Here is a 14,139-nt window from a genome sequence, read left to right as displayed (position 1 = left end):
GCTTATGTGGTGCTGAGGAATCGAACCCCGGGCCTCTGGCATGCGAGGCAAGCGCTCTACCACTGAGCCAACTTCCCAGCCCCAAGAGCACATTTCTTTTGGGGCAATGTGATCCCTTCCCTCACTTTCTCCCAGTTAATTATTTTTATTTTTGTTAGTCCTGGGGCTTGAACTCAGGGCCTGGGCACTGTCCCCAAGCCATTTTGTGCTCAAAGTTAGCACTCTACTATGTGAGCCATAGTACCACTTCGGTTTTCTGGTGGTTCACTGGAGATAAGAGTCTCTCGGACTTTCCTGTCTGGGCTGGCTTTGAACCATGATTCTCAGATCTCAGCCTTCTGAGTAGGTAGGATGACAGGCGTGAGCCACTGGCACCTAGTTGCAGTTATTTTTTACATAAAATTTTATATACTTTACTTGGGCTAGCCTTGAGATTATGATCCTCCTTCTCCTATTTCCTAATTGGCTGGCTGTTTCTTTCTGTATTTATTTATTTATTTATTTTGTCGGTCATGGGACTTGAACTCTGGGCCTGGGCGCTGTCCCTCAGCTCTTCAGCTCAAGGCTAGCTCTCTACCACTTGAGCCACAGCACCACTTCCGGTTTTCTGGTGGTTTTATTGGAGATAGGAGTCTCACGGTCTCTCCTGCCCGAGCTGGCTTTGAACTGCGATCCTCAGATCTCAGCCTCCTGAGTGGCTAGGATTACAGGCGTGAGCCACCGGCGCCTGCCTCTTTCTGTATATTCTTACCTCCTACAATTAGGCCTTTTAACCCATCTGTATTGCCTCTTTGAATCTGGTATTGTGAGCAGGGCAGTTTCTATCTCTCTGCAAAGACCTTTTGCTGAGCACTGTGTCCTGCTAGTGACTCAGGAGGCCGAGATCTGAGTGAAGATCATGGCTCCAAAGCCAGGCCAAGGAGCAACGTCTGTGCAATTCTTTCTTCCTTCCTTCCTTCTTTCCTTCCTTCCTTCCTTCTTTCCTTCCTTCTTCCTTTCTTCCTTTCCTTCTTTCCTTCCTTCCTTCCTTCCTTTCTTTCTTCCTTCCTTTCTTTCTTTCTTTCTTTCTTTCTTTCTTTCTTTCTTTCTTTCTTTCTTTCTTTCTTTCTTTCTTTCTTTCTTTCTTTCTTTCGTCCTGTTTTGTGTCTTGAACTCTGGGCCTGGGCGCTGTCCCTCAGCTCTTCAGCTCAAGGTGAGCGCTCTACCACTGGAGCCACAGCGCCACTTCCAGTTCTCTGGTGGCTGAGCCACCGGTGCCCAGCTTTGTACAATTCGTATATCTAGCTAACCAGTAGAAAGCCAGGAGTGCAGCTGTGGTTGAAGTGGTAGAACACCAGCATTAGAAGGAGAGAGCTCAGGGACCGCGCCTGGGCCCTGAGTTCAAGACCCAGGACGGGCACATATATAATTGTGCAGTTTAATTTGTATGTATATACATATAGTTTAATGTACATATAGTTGAATTTCCTTTTTTGGCAGATGAACTAGTTGCAGTGGGTTCGGGTGAAGGACCATCGCGTCTGTCCCTCTGTCCACACGGCCCTGGCTCTCCTTCCCCGTCCCCTCCTCCGGACATGGCCACCATGCCGGACCCCAACTCCACTTCCCTGTCCGAGTTCATCCTGCTGGGCTTCTCCGCCTTCCCCCGCCTGCAGCCCCTCTTCTTCCCGCTCTTCCTGCTCATGTACCTCTCCACGTTGCTAGGCAACCTGCTCATCATGGCCACCGTGGGCCTGCAGCGCGGCCTCCACACGCCCATGTACCTCTTCCTCTGCACCCTGTCCCTGTCCGAGCTCCTGTACACCGTGGCCATCATCCCGCGCATGCTGGCCGACCTGCTGGCCGCCCGCCACGCCATCGCCCTGCCGGCCTGTGCCTGCCAGATGTTCTTCTCCTTCTCCTTTGGCTTCACACACTCCTTCCTGCTCACCGTCATGGGCTACGACCGCTACGTGGCCATCTGCCACCCCCTGCGCTACTCGGCGCTCATGGGCCTGCGCGGCTGCGCCTGCCTGCTGGGCTGCTCCTGGGCCGGCGGCTTCCTCATGGGGCTGGTGGTGACGGCCGCCATCTTCCACCTCCACTTCTGCGGGCCCAATCGCATCCGCCATTTCTTCTGCCATGTGCCGCCGCTGCTGAAGCTGGCCTGCGGCCACGGCGTGCAGCCCGTGGCCAGGGCGGTGGGGCTGGTGTGCATCGCCGCCCTGCTGGGCTGCTGCCTGCTCATCCTCCTGTCCTACGCCTCCATCCTGGGCACCATCCTGAGGATGCCCTCGGCCGAGGGCCGCCGCAAGGCCTTCTCCACCTGCGCCTCCCACCTCACCGTGGTTGTCGTGCACTACGGCTTCGCCTCGGTCATCTACCTCAAGCCCAGGGGCCCCCCGGCCCTGGAGGGGGACACCCTGATGGGCATCACCTACACTGTCCTCACGCCCTTCCTCAGCCCCATCATCTTCAGCCTCCGGAACAAGGAGCTCAAAGCCGCCATGAAGAAGACCTTCCTGCACAAATTCAGTCCCCGGCACATGTGAAGAGGCCGGGCCTCCGGTGCGAATGGCTTGGGAAGGAGAGACATGCACGTCACCCTAGGCATGAGGGCTGAAACTCGGGGCCTGGGCACTGTTGTCCTTGAGTTTTTCCCTCAAGGCTGGTGCTCTACCACTTGAGCCACAGCTCCACTTCCTGCTTTTTGGGTAGTTAGGTGGAGAGAAGAGTCTCATGGGGTTTCCTGCTTGAAGGGCTTTCAACTGTGATCCTCAGACCTCAGTCTCCTGAGTAGCTGGGATGATAGGTGTGAGCCTCCAACGCTCAGTCGTGGGTCTTGAGCTCTGGGCCTGGGAGCTGTCCCTCCGCTCTTCAGCTCAAGGTGAGCTACCTCTGGAGCCATAGAGCTACTTCCTATTCTAGGGTTTTAGGGTTGATTTGCACTCTGTTATTGGGATTGTGAGTTCCATTTCCTTGATGACAAAGAGAAGGCATTCAATATTCCTCTTTTGTGCAGGTGCGCACGCACGCGTGTGTGTGTGTGTGTGTGTGTGAGAGATATGGGACCTGAACTCTGGGCCTGGGCGCTGTCCCTGATCTCTTCAGCTCAAGGCTAGCGCTCTATCACTTGAGCCTCAGCGCCACTTCCTGCTTTTTCTGCTTATGTGGTGCTGAGGAATTGAACCCAGGGCCTCATGCATGCAAGGCAAGCGCTCTACCACTGAGCCACCTTCCTAGCCCACTCAATGTTCCTCTTGGGGAAGGAATTTTCTTGACAAAGAATATCCTTGTGGATTCCCTGTCACCAGTGGGAAAGTCAGTGTGTTGTGGTTTAGTTCATGAAATGTAGATTACTTTCTAAAATCCAGAGGAGGCTGAAAGGCTGGCGTGACAGCTCATGCCCGTTAGCTCAGTGACCCAGGAGGCTGAGATCTGAGGACCGTAGTTCAAAGCCAGCCTGGGCAGAAAAGTTTGAGAGACTCTTATCTCCAGTTCACCGGCAAAAAAAGCTGGAAGTGGAGCTATGGTTTGAGTGATTCAGCCGTAAGGGGAAAAGCTCAGGGACGGAGCTCAGGCTTTGAGTTCCAGCCCTAATTACTAGCACACACATACAAAAAAAGATAATTTGGATCTTTATATGCATCTTATGATCACTCTATTGTTTCATAAATATATATACAGATACAGTTTACAATAAAGCAAATGATTTTGAATGAATTGCATTGCATTAAACAGGATTCGTTTTGATTCTTGAATGCTTGGCGGCCACTTAAGTCGGTTGCCCTAATGTGCCCGCTTCACCTGCTCCTCCTGCTCCCTGAAGACCAAACATTTCTTTTTCTTTTTTTGTCTCTAAAGACCAAAACTAGAAGCCATCATTAATTTTTTTTTCTGGTCACAGAAAATAGGGATAAGTGTGAACCCTCAGTGTACGCCCAGCCAGCATTTTGGGGGGGATCACGTAACCACTCGGTGGAGCCCCTTCTCCTCGGTTATCCCCCCCTCCCATCTCCTGCCTGGAACCAGCTTTCATGCTCTGGACGTTTTCCAGCCCCGCAGGTCTGGCTGTGTGCCATGCTGGGTTCAGTGTTCCTTCGGGTCGCGTTCCTTGGTCTCCCCAAGGCTGAGAGCTCAGAGGGGTGATTGAGGAAACTGTCTACAGAGGTGGGCGGTGGGCAGAGACCGCCAGGCTGGTGTGGCACCGCCTCGGAGCTAATCCACACCAGGCTTTGCCATGCGAACTGCCAGACGCTAAGGCCAGACCAACACAGATCCCAAAACCCGAGGAAGCGTCCGCTCCTCCCGTGTGACCCCGTGGGGTTTGCCCCGAAAGCAGACCCATTATCTGCGGCACTTGCAGTATCTCTAGGTGACTTGGAATAATTAACACAGTGTGAGCCGGAGCCAGGGACTCCCACATCTCGTCCCAGCTACTCTGGAGGCTGAGAGCTTGAGGATTTCAGTTCAAATCCAGCCCCAGGCAAGAAAAACCTAGAAGAGTCTTCTCACCACTTCTAGAAAACTGGAAGTGGAGCTGTGGCTCAAATACTAGCCTTGAGCAAAAAGAGCCGAGAGACATTATTGCCCAGGACCTGAGTTCAAACTCCACAATGCACCCCCTCAAAAAAAAAAAAAAGAAGAAAAAGAAAAGAGAAAAGACCAGTTGACGGGAAGAGCCAGACTGTTGGCCTGAGCGGTAGCTCTTTCTAACTTTTATTGCATAAAACAAGAAAATAAACTTCAGGTTGTTTTTATTACTATGTAAGTTGTGTAAGGTTTTACAATCTGAGCGCTCCGTACTGGGTCGTATCAGACATAGGAGAAGTCTTCCATTTTCACATTGCATTGTGGGTTTGTGTGGTTTGGAGCATTAGATGACTCTAAATTTGTGTGTATGTGGGGCGGGCGGGCGTGTGTGTGTGTGTGTGCACACTAGTCCTGGGGGTTGAACTCCGGGCCTGAGCACTGTCCCTGAGCTACTTTTGCTGAAGGCTAGCTCTCTACCACTTGAGCCATAGCACCACTTCCAGCTTTTTCTGTGTCTGTGGTGCTGAGGAATGGAGCCCAGGGCTTCACGCACACTAGACAAGCACTCTACCACTGAGCCACCTGCCCAGCCCCATGTCTCTTGATCTTGACAAAGCAAAGACAAACCTCAGGCTCTGGTGTCTGGTGCCTGTCAGCCCAGCTGCTGAGGAGGGCTGAGAGCTGAGCAGCGGGCTGAGAGCTGAGCAGCACAGCCAAAGCCAACAGCACATGGCACGCTCTTATCTCCAAAGAACCACCAAAAAGCTGGAAGTGCAGGGCTGGGAAGGGGGCTCAGTGGCAGAGCGCGTGCCTGGCGTGCAGGAAGCCCTGGGTTCCATTCCTCAGCACCACCTACACAGAAAAAGCCGGAAGTGGCGCTGTGGCTGGAGTGGTAGAGAGTGCTAGCCTTGAGCAAAAGAAGCTCAGAGACAGTGCCCAGGCCCCGAGTTCAAGACCTAAGACCGACAACAACAACAACAAAAAGAGATAAGGGGGAGTGAGGTTCGCATGGAAGCCCAGAGCCTGTCTGAGGAGAGGAATGGGGTGAAGGAGTAGCAGCGTGCCGGGTCGTCACCGCTTCTCTGGGTAGAGTTTGTGCAGGAAGGTCTTCTTCATGGCGGCTTTGAGCTCCTTGTTCCGGAGGCTGAAGATGATGGGGCTGAGGAAGGGCGTGAGGACAGTGTAGGTGATGCCCATCAGGGTGTCCCCCTCCAGGGCCGGGGGGCCCCTGGGCTTGAGGTAGATGACCGAGGCGAAGCCGTAGTGCACGACGACCACGGTGAGGTGGGAGGCGCAGGTGGAGAAGGCCTTGCGGCGGCCCTCGGCCGAGGGCATCCTCAGGATGGTGCCCAGGATGGAGGCGTAGGACAGGAGGATGAGCAGGCAGCAGCCCAGCAGGGCGGCGATGCACACCAGCCCCACCGCCCTGGCCACGGGCTGCACGCCGTGGCCGCAGGCCAGCTTCAGGAGCGGTGGCACATGGCAGGCGAAATGGTGGATGCGATTGGGCCCGCAGAAGTGGAGGTGGAAGATGGCGGCCGTCACCACCAGCCCCATGAGGAAGCCGCCGGCCCAGGAGCAGCCCAGCAGGCAGGCGCAGCCGCGCGGGCCCATGAGCGCCGAGTAGCGCAGGGGGTGGCAGATGGCCACGTAGCGGTCGTAGCCCATGACGGTGAGCAGGAAGGAGTGTGTGAAGCCGAAGGAGAAGGAGAAGAACATCTGGCAGGCGCAGGCCGGCAGGGCGATGGCGTGGCGGGCGGCCAGCAGGTCGGCCAGCATGCGCGGGATGATGGCCACGGTGTACAGGAGCTCGGACAGGGACAGGGTGCAGAGGAAGAGGTACATGGGCGTGTGGAGGCCGCGCTGCAGGCCCACGGTGGCCATGATGAGCAGGTTGCCTAGCAACGTGGAGAGGTACATGAGCAGGAAGAGCGGGAAGAAGAGGGGCTGCAGGCGGGGGAAGGCGGAGAAGCCCAGCAGGATGAACTCGGTCACTGTGGAGCGGTTGGCGCCCTGCATGGAGCGGGGCTGCGGGTGACAGGGGACCGGGCAGCTGCTGAGGGTGGCCCGAGTCGGCTAGCACTTATCTGATCCCGCGTCGGTCGTCATGCTGTGATGGAAGACCAGGACCGTTATTTTGATCATTAGTATTATCATCATGTTATTATGATTGACTTCCTTTTATTTGAAGGCTGTTGACATACTCTGAGAACATCAGAACTTACCAAAACAAAGAAAAATTGTTCAGCCAGGCACTAGCGGCTCACGCCTGTCAGCCTAACTACTCAGGAGGCTGAGGTCTGAGGATCACAGTTCAAAGCCAGCCTGGGCAGGAAAGTCTGGGAGACCCTTCTCTCTACCGAACTACCAGCAACTCAGAGGTGGTGCTTAGGCTGAAAGTGGTAGAGTGCTAGCCTTGAACCAAGATGCTCAGAGACAGCGCCCAGGCTCCAAGTTCAAGTCCCAGGACTGCCAAAAAGAAAAAGAAAAAGAAAAAAAAAAGGGCTGGGAAGGCAGCTTAGTGGTAGTGCTTGCCTAGCATGCATGAAGCCCTGGGTTCAATTCCTCAGCACCACATACACAGAAAAAGCTGGGTGTGGCACTGTGGCTCAAGTGGTAGAATGCTAGCCTTGAGCAAAAGAAGCTCAGGGACAGCGCCCAGGCCCAGAGCCCCAGGATCAGCAAGAAAGAAAGAAGAAAGGAAGGAAGGAAGGAAGGATGGAGGGAAGGAAGGAAGGGAGAAAGAGAGAAAGGAAGGGAGAAAGAGGGAAAAGAAAAGAAAAGAAAATTGTTCAAGTGAGGCACCGGTGGCTCACGCCTGCAATCACAGCTTCTCAGGAGGCTGAGATCTGAGGATCGTGATTCAAAGTTAACCCAGGCAGCAAAATCTGAGATATTCTTATTTCCAATTAACCAGCAAAAAGCTGAAGGTGGAGCTATGGGCTCAAAGGGGTAGAGTATCAACTTTGAGTGGAAAAGCTTAATGAGCTCAGCAGGCCTTGAGTTGGAGCCCAGTTGGGGCATTAAAAAAAGAAGAAGAAAGGGCTGGGAAGGTGGCTCAGTGGTAGAGCGCTTGCCTTGCATGCATGAGGTCCTGGGTTCCATTCCTCAGCACCACATAAGCAAAAAGAAAAAAGCCAGAAGTGGCGCTGTGGCTCAAGTGGTAGAGCGCTAGCCTTGAGCTGAAGAGTAGAGGGACAGCGCCCAGGCCCAGAGTTCAGGCCCCACCACCGGACCAAACAAAAAAAAAAGTTCAATTAACTAACAAACAGCCACAAGTAGAGGTTTATCTCATATAGCAGATCACCACCCTTGAACAAAAAAAGGTAAGGGAGAATGTACTGGCTCTTAGTTCAAGTCCCAGTACAGGCACACACACGCACACATACACACACACACATGCACACGCACACACACACACACACGCACACACACACACGCACACACACACACGTGCACACACACACGCACACACACACGCACGCACACACACACACACAGAGCAAAGTTACAATACATGTTATAGAGATGAACCTTAGAAAATGATGTTTAGCACAAAATCAAACCAAAAGGACACTTATTTTATTTTATCTTTTTGGGTCCGGTCGTGGGGCCTGAACTCTGGGCCTGGGCGCTGTCCCTCAGCTCTTCAGCTCAAGGCGAGCACTCCACCGCTTGAGCCACAGCACCACTTTCAGCTTTTTTCTTTTTGCTTATGTGGTGCTGAGGAGTCGAACCCAGGGCCTCAGGCATGCAAGGCAAGCGCTCTGCCACTGAGCCACCTTCCCAGCCCAGTTAATTGAACTTTTATCTGGCCTGCCATCAAGTCCTAATCCTTAGATCTGAGCCTCCTGGGTAGCTGGGATTACAGTCATGAGTCACCTGTGCCCAGATCATGATGATATTTTTGTGTGTGTGTGCTGGTCCTGGGGCTTGAACTCAGGGCCTGGGCACTGTCCTTGAGCCTCTCTGTGTTCAAGGCAAGTGCTCTACCCCTTGAGCCACAGTGCTACTTCCGGCTTTTTCTGTGTATATGGTACTGAGGAATCAAGCCCAGAGTTTCATGCACGCTAGCCAAGCACTCTAAAATTGAGCCATCTTCCCAGCCCTAAACCAATTCTTTTTATTTAAAAAGTCCAAAAAGCCAGTGGGGAATGTAGCTCAGTGGTAGAGTGCTGGCCTAGCATGAATGAAGCCCTGGGTTCGATTCCTGAGTACCACCTACACAGAAAAAAAGCTGGAAGTAGTGCTGTGGCTGATGTGGTAGAGCAGTAGCCTTGAGCAAAAGAAGCTCAGGGACTGTGCCCAGGCCCTGAGTTCAAGCCCTAGGACTGGCGCACACACACACACACACACACACACACACACACAGTGGAAAAAGCCAAGTACAGGTGGTTCACTTCTGTAATCCTAGCTATGCAGGAGGCTGAGATCTGAGGATCGCAGTTCAAAGCCAGCCCGGGTAGGAAAGTCCATGAAACTTTGATCTCCAAGAAACCAGCAAAAGCCAGAAGCGGAGCTATGGTCAAACCCCAGGAGGGGCACAACAAACAAACAAATATGTAAATAAATGCATAAATAGATGCGATCCTTTGCTTGTGAATTAATTCCTGGAGATGTTCTTTGCCAGTGGCCGTGCACGCGCCATCGGCGTTCATTTTCCCCAGCCCCATCTGAGGACTCGGAGGAGCCCAGCTGGCTGCCCGGGCTGAGCTCGGAGCGCTGCCTCCCTCCCTGGCCTCCCCGCTCCTCTCTGTCCCACTGTGGGGACGTGGAAAGTGTCTGTGCTCCGGGGCTCATGGGCAGAGGGAGGGGTGGCCGGGCCTCCTGGGAGGGGGGGAGCGTGTCGTGGGACACTGGAGGGGCACGCGTGAGCCGGGCACTGGTCCACACCCCGGAAAGGGCCAAGAGCAGAGCGATCCCTCGGATCAACTGAGAGTGAGGAGGAGAGGAGGAGAGGGAGAAGAACAGGAGGAGGAGGAAGAGGAGGAAGGAGAAGAGGAGGAGGAGGTGGAAGAAGAGAAGGACAAAGAAAAGAACGAAGATTAGGAAAAAGAGGTGGAGGAGGAAGAGGAGGAGGAGGAAGAGGAGGGAGAAGCAAAGGAGAAGGAGGAGGGAAGATAAGCAGAGGGAGAACAGGAGGAGGAAGAGTAGGAGAAGGAGGAGGAGGAAGATGAAGGAGAGGCGGAGGAAGAAGAAGAGGAGAAGGAAGAGGAGAAAGAGGAAGAGAAGAGGAGGAACAAGAAGAGGAGGAAGGGGGCTGGGCAGGTGGCTCAGCGGTAGAGCACTCGCCTGGCATGCACGAAGCCCTGGGTTCCATTCCTCAGCACCACAGACAGAAAAAGTCAGAAGTGGCGCTGTGGCTCAAGTGGTAGAGCTTGAGCTAGCCTGAGCAAGCTCAGGGACAGTGCCCAGGCCCTGAGTTCAAGTCCTAGTACTGGTACACACACACACAGCACGTAAACATCCAGAGAAAAATTTCCCTCCATATCTGGTTTTTCTCACCTGTGCCAGAGAACTTACCATATGCCATAGCAGATGACCCCCCCCAACATGAGAAAACTCTTTTAGGCATTCATCACACTCACTGAGAGACGCCCCGGGTCCATGTACTAGAATGTTCTAGAAGTTGGATAGAGAGGTGGTGTTTCTGAACCGCTGGAGGCTCCTTGTTTCCAAGCTGCGTCCTGGTGTCCGGGGGGAGGGGGGGCAGGGGAGGAAGGTCACACAAACTGGGGCTCCCAGCCCTGTGTAGGCCTCCCCCTGTCTTGAGACCCCTGGTTTGAAGTTGCTGAGCAGTTTGGGCCACCTTGACCCGGAGCTTGAAGAAGTCAGACTTCCATCTTTGAATCTCTTCTCTGCTTCCTGCCCAGGCCCGCTCTGCCTCTGGCTTTGGTCCTGCTCGGCGTTGCTCCTGGGGCATTGGGGGACCCCCTGCCCCCGGGGAGCCTGGCAGGGTTGAGGTGATTATCTGCCTTTCTCCAGGGCCTCAGACGATTTCCAAATGATTTTCCAAATTTGGCATTTGGGGCCGCGTGGAGGAGAAGGCCACGCCGGGAGGGAGGGCCCCCCCCCTCCCTCACGCCCCCCCTCTCCCTCACGCCCCCCCCACCCCCACCCCCGCCGGCCTTCCGCTCCCTAAGGCTCTTACTCTAGTGGAGCTGTAGCTAAAAATACTTCCTTGTAAAATAAAAGAAATCTCAAGCCAGGCAGGGGACGGTGGCTCAGCCTGTCATCCCAGCTATTCAGGAGGCTGAGATCTGAGGATTGTGGTTCGAAGCCAGCCCCGGGAGGAAAGTTTGGGCGATTCTTATCTCCAGTGAACCACCAAAAAGCCAGAAGTGGAGCTGTGGCTCGTGATCAAGCACGAGCCTGGAGCAGAAAAGCTGAGGGACAGCGCTCAGGCCCTGAGTTCAAGCCCCAAGACAAGCATATACACACATACATTAATAAAAACAACAACAATAACAATAATAAAAATACAAACTGCCGGAGGCTGAGACTGGTTGTTTGCGTCAGTAATTCTCCCTACTTGGCAACTGAGCTCTGAGGACCACAATTCCAAGGCAGCCTGGGCAATTTTTGCCCGTGAGACTTGTATCTCCAATTAACCACAAGAAAAGCCTGAGGTGGAATTGTGGTTCAAGTGGTAGAGCGCCAGCCTTAAAGGAGAAAGCTGAGGGACTCAGCCTGTTGTTGTTGTTGTAATCTTTTGGTGCTGATAACGAGGCTTGAACTCCAGGACTGGGCTCTATCCCTACCCCAGAACCTCCGATCTGAGCCTCCCGAGGGCACGGATTGCAGGCATGAGCCACCGGCACCCCGCTCAACTTCTGAACAGATTATATTCTGATGTACTGCTCCCCTCATTTGGTAAAATGTCATTAGATGGAAAATGCATTTACTAAGCCTAATCCACTGAAGATCTCTGCTTAGTGGCTATTACCTTAACTGTCATCAGTAGTACAGTTCCTTTAGTGTTCATTGGCAAAATCACCTAACACAAACCCTAGTTCACAGTAAGACATTGGAAATTTGCAATTTATTGAATGGAGTACCTTATAGAATATATAGAATATGTCTGTGGGGGCTGGGAAGGTGGCTCAGTGGTAGAGCGCTTGCCTTGCATGCTCGAGGCCCTGGGTTCAATTCCTCAGCACCACATAAACAAAAAAAGCCAGAAGTGGCGCTGTGGCTCAAGTGGTAGAGCGCTAGCCTTGAACACAAAGAGGATCAGGGATGGGACCCAGTTCCTGAGGTCAAGCCCCACAACTGACCAAAAAAAAAAAAAAAAAAGATCAGAGGGTCAGCAAAACAAAATATATATAAATTTTTTTATGTTATTTATTCTTGCCAGTCCTGGGGATTGAACTCAGGGCCTGGGCGCTGTCCCTGAGCTTCTTTTGCTTAAGGCTAGCACTCTACCACTTGCGCCACAGTGCCACTTCCAGCTTTTTTTGTGTATGTGGTGCTGAGGAATCGAATCCAGGGTGTTATGCATGCAAGGCAAGCGCTCTACCACTGAGCCATAGTCCCAACCTGAATACGTGTACGTGTACGTATGTGTGTGTGTGTGTGTGTGTGTGTACACCAGTCTACTCAAGCTGGCTCCGAACCACGATCTTCTGATCTCAGCTTCCTGAGTAGCTAGGATCAGAGGTGTGAACCAGTGGTCCCCAGCGACATTTCTGTCTGGATACACTTACCAACACTTGTTTGAAGCAGATGGAGCTGGAGCCAAGGCCTGTTGTGAACACTGCAAAAATGAGCTCATTGGGAGCCTGTTAGCTCAGTGAGCCCCCTTCCCACAGCGCAGCACGCTCTTCCCCTCTTCACAGTGTCGCCTGTTCCCTTCCGAGGCCCATCTAGCAAAGGCAGCGAAGAATCAGCCTCCAGCCCCCTCTGCCTTGGGAGGGCGCTGCACCACAGAAGGCAGCCAGAGCCCCTTAGAGTGACCTTCAGGTCTGGGCGGCTGCAGGACCCTTAACTTCAATTTGGGCAGCAGCCATAAAATCCCAGTCCCCCACGATGAAGCCTCTGGCCCGCAAGTCCACAGCAGGGCTCTGCCTCCCAGCCCCTTCCAGCCAGGCTGTACAGGTCAGCTCAGACAATCGCCATCCTCGCTTCTTCTCACTTCTCCCTGTGAGAAGGAGTCCTTCCGGCCCCTTTCCGGCCATAAACCTTTCTTTATTCCCTGTACCTGGATGGCAAAGTCTACAATCCTCTAACAGAGCCTCCAAAGGGAGTCGCACCGTTGCTGTGGTTGTGTGGGAAATACCGGCGCATCATTAGGGAAGCAAGCTTTGCGCACACACACTTGGAGGCTCTGTACAGCTTTGGTTGTAACTCGGGGACAGGAAAGGCTCCTTTCCGGAGAGTAATTTGGTTTGGACCCACAAGGAGTTGCTGGAGTTAACCTGTAACTTCTAGGCATGGAAAAAAGTCTGTGGTCAGAGAGAGAGAGACAGAGAAGGAGAAGGACAGAGAGAGAGAGAGAGAGAGAGAGAATTTGCTTAGGTTGTCTACTGGCGAAATGGTGGGGTTTTTTTTGGGGGGGTTAGTCGTGGGCCTGGGCGCTGTCCCTCAGCTCCTCAGCTCAAGGCTAGCGCTCTACCACTTGAGCCACAGCGCCACTTCCAGCTTTATCTGCTTATGTGGTGCTGAGGAATGGAACCCAGGGCCTCAGGCATGCAAGGCAAGCGCTCTACCACTGAGCCACATTCCCAGCCCGTGAAATGGTTTTTGAAATGGTGGTTTTTTCTTTTCTTTTCTTTTTTGGGGGGTACAGTTGTGGGGCCTGAACTCTGGGCCTGGGCGCTGTCCCTCAGCTTTCAGCTCAAGGCTAGCGCTCTACCACTTGAGCCTCAGCACCACTTCTGGCTTTTTTTCTTTTTGCTTATGTGGTGCTGAGGAATCGAACCCAGGGCCTCAGGCATGCAAGGCAAACGCTCTACCACTGAGCCACCTTCCCAGCCCTGGAGGTTTTTCTTTAGATTAGAACCCTGCACTAATCCCAGAGAAGTTCCCTTTTAGTCCATATCAAGAAGGGGGCCAGTATGGAATAGTGAGCTCCCAGATTTTAATTCCCAGCACCTAAGGCTCTGTGGTCTCTCATTTGAAGTAGCAACTGTCTAAAGCCTGAGAATATGGTTTGGGGTCTGTGTGTGTGTGCGTGCGTGTGTGTGTGTGTGTGTGTGTGTGTGTGTGTGTGTGTGTGTGTAGTATTGGGGTCTGAACTCAGAGTCTAAGCACTGTCCCTGAGCTACTTTTGCTCAAAGCTAGTGCTCTACCACTTGAGCCACAGTGCCACTTCTGGCCTCTTCTGTTTGTGTGGTACTGAGGAATCAAATCCAGGGCTTCATACATGCTAGGCAAGCACTCTACCACTACAATACATTCCCTGCCTGTTGGCTGTTTCTAATGTTTACTTTTTTTCCCTCCTAATATGACCAACATATAACCCTAGGTTTCTTTCTTTCTTTTTTTTTTTGTCCGTCATGGGCTTGAACTCTGGGCTTGGGCGCTGTCCCTGAGCTCTTAGCTCAAGGCAAACGCTCTACCACTTGAACCACAGCACCACTTCGGTTTCCTAGTGGTTTATTGGGGATAAGAGTCTCATGGAGTGAA

At 53.0% G+C, this 14,139-nt stretch overlaps 2 protein-coding genes across 2 annotated transcripts; one reads left to right on the top strand and one right to left on the bottom strand.

Moving 5' to 3' along the window:
* Window positions 1-1,574: 1,574 nt before the first annotated feature.
* On the top strand, window positions 1,575-2,531 carry LOC105994655 (olfactory receptor 10H5-like). The gene has a single exon (XM_013028285.1). It carries the CDS (start codon window positions 1,575-1,577, stop codon window positions 2,529-2,531), a length of 957 nt encoding a protein of 318 aa, XP_012883739.1.
* Window positions 2,532-5,583: 3,052 nt separating this feature from the next.
* Window positions 5,584-6,531, bottom strand: LOC105994654 (olfactory receptor 10H1-like). Its single transcript, XM_013028284.1, has one exon. It carries the CDS (start codon window positions 6,529-6,531, stop codon window positions 5,584-5,586), a length of 948 nt encoding a protein of 315 aa, XP_012883738.1.
* Window positions 6,532-14,139: the final 7,608 nt, after the last annotated feature.

Source organism: Dipodomys ordii, unplaced genomic scaffold (genome assembly GCF_000151885.1).
Source record: "Dipodomys ordii isolate 6190 unplaced genomic scaffold, Dord_2.0 Scaffold108, whole genome shotgun sequence".
NCBI classification, from domain to species: Eukaryota; Metazoa; Chordata; class Mammalia; order Rodentia; family Heteromyidae; genus Dipodomys; species Dipodomys ordii.
The sequence above is the reverse complement of the archived record's forward strand: the minus strand, read 5'-3'. Positions and strand labels throughout refer to the sequence as shown.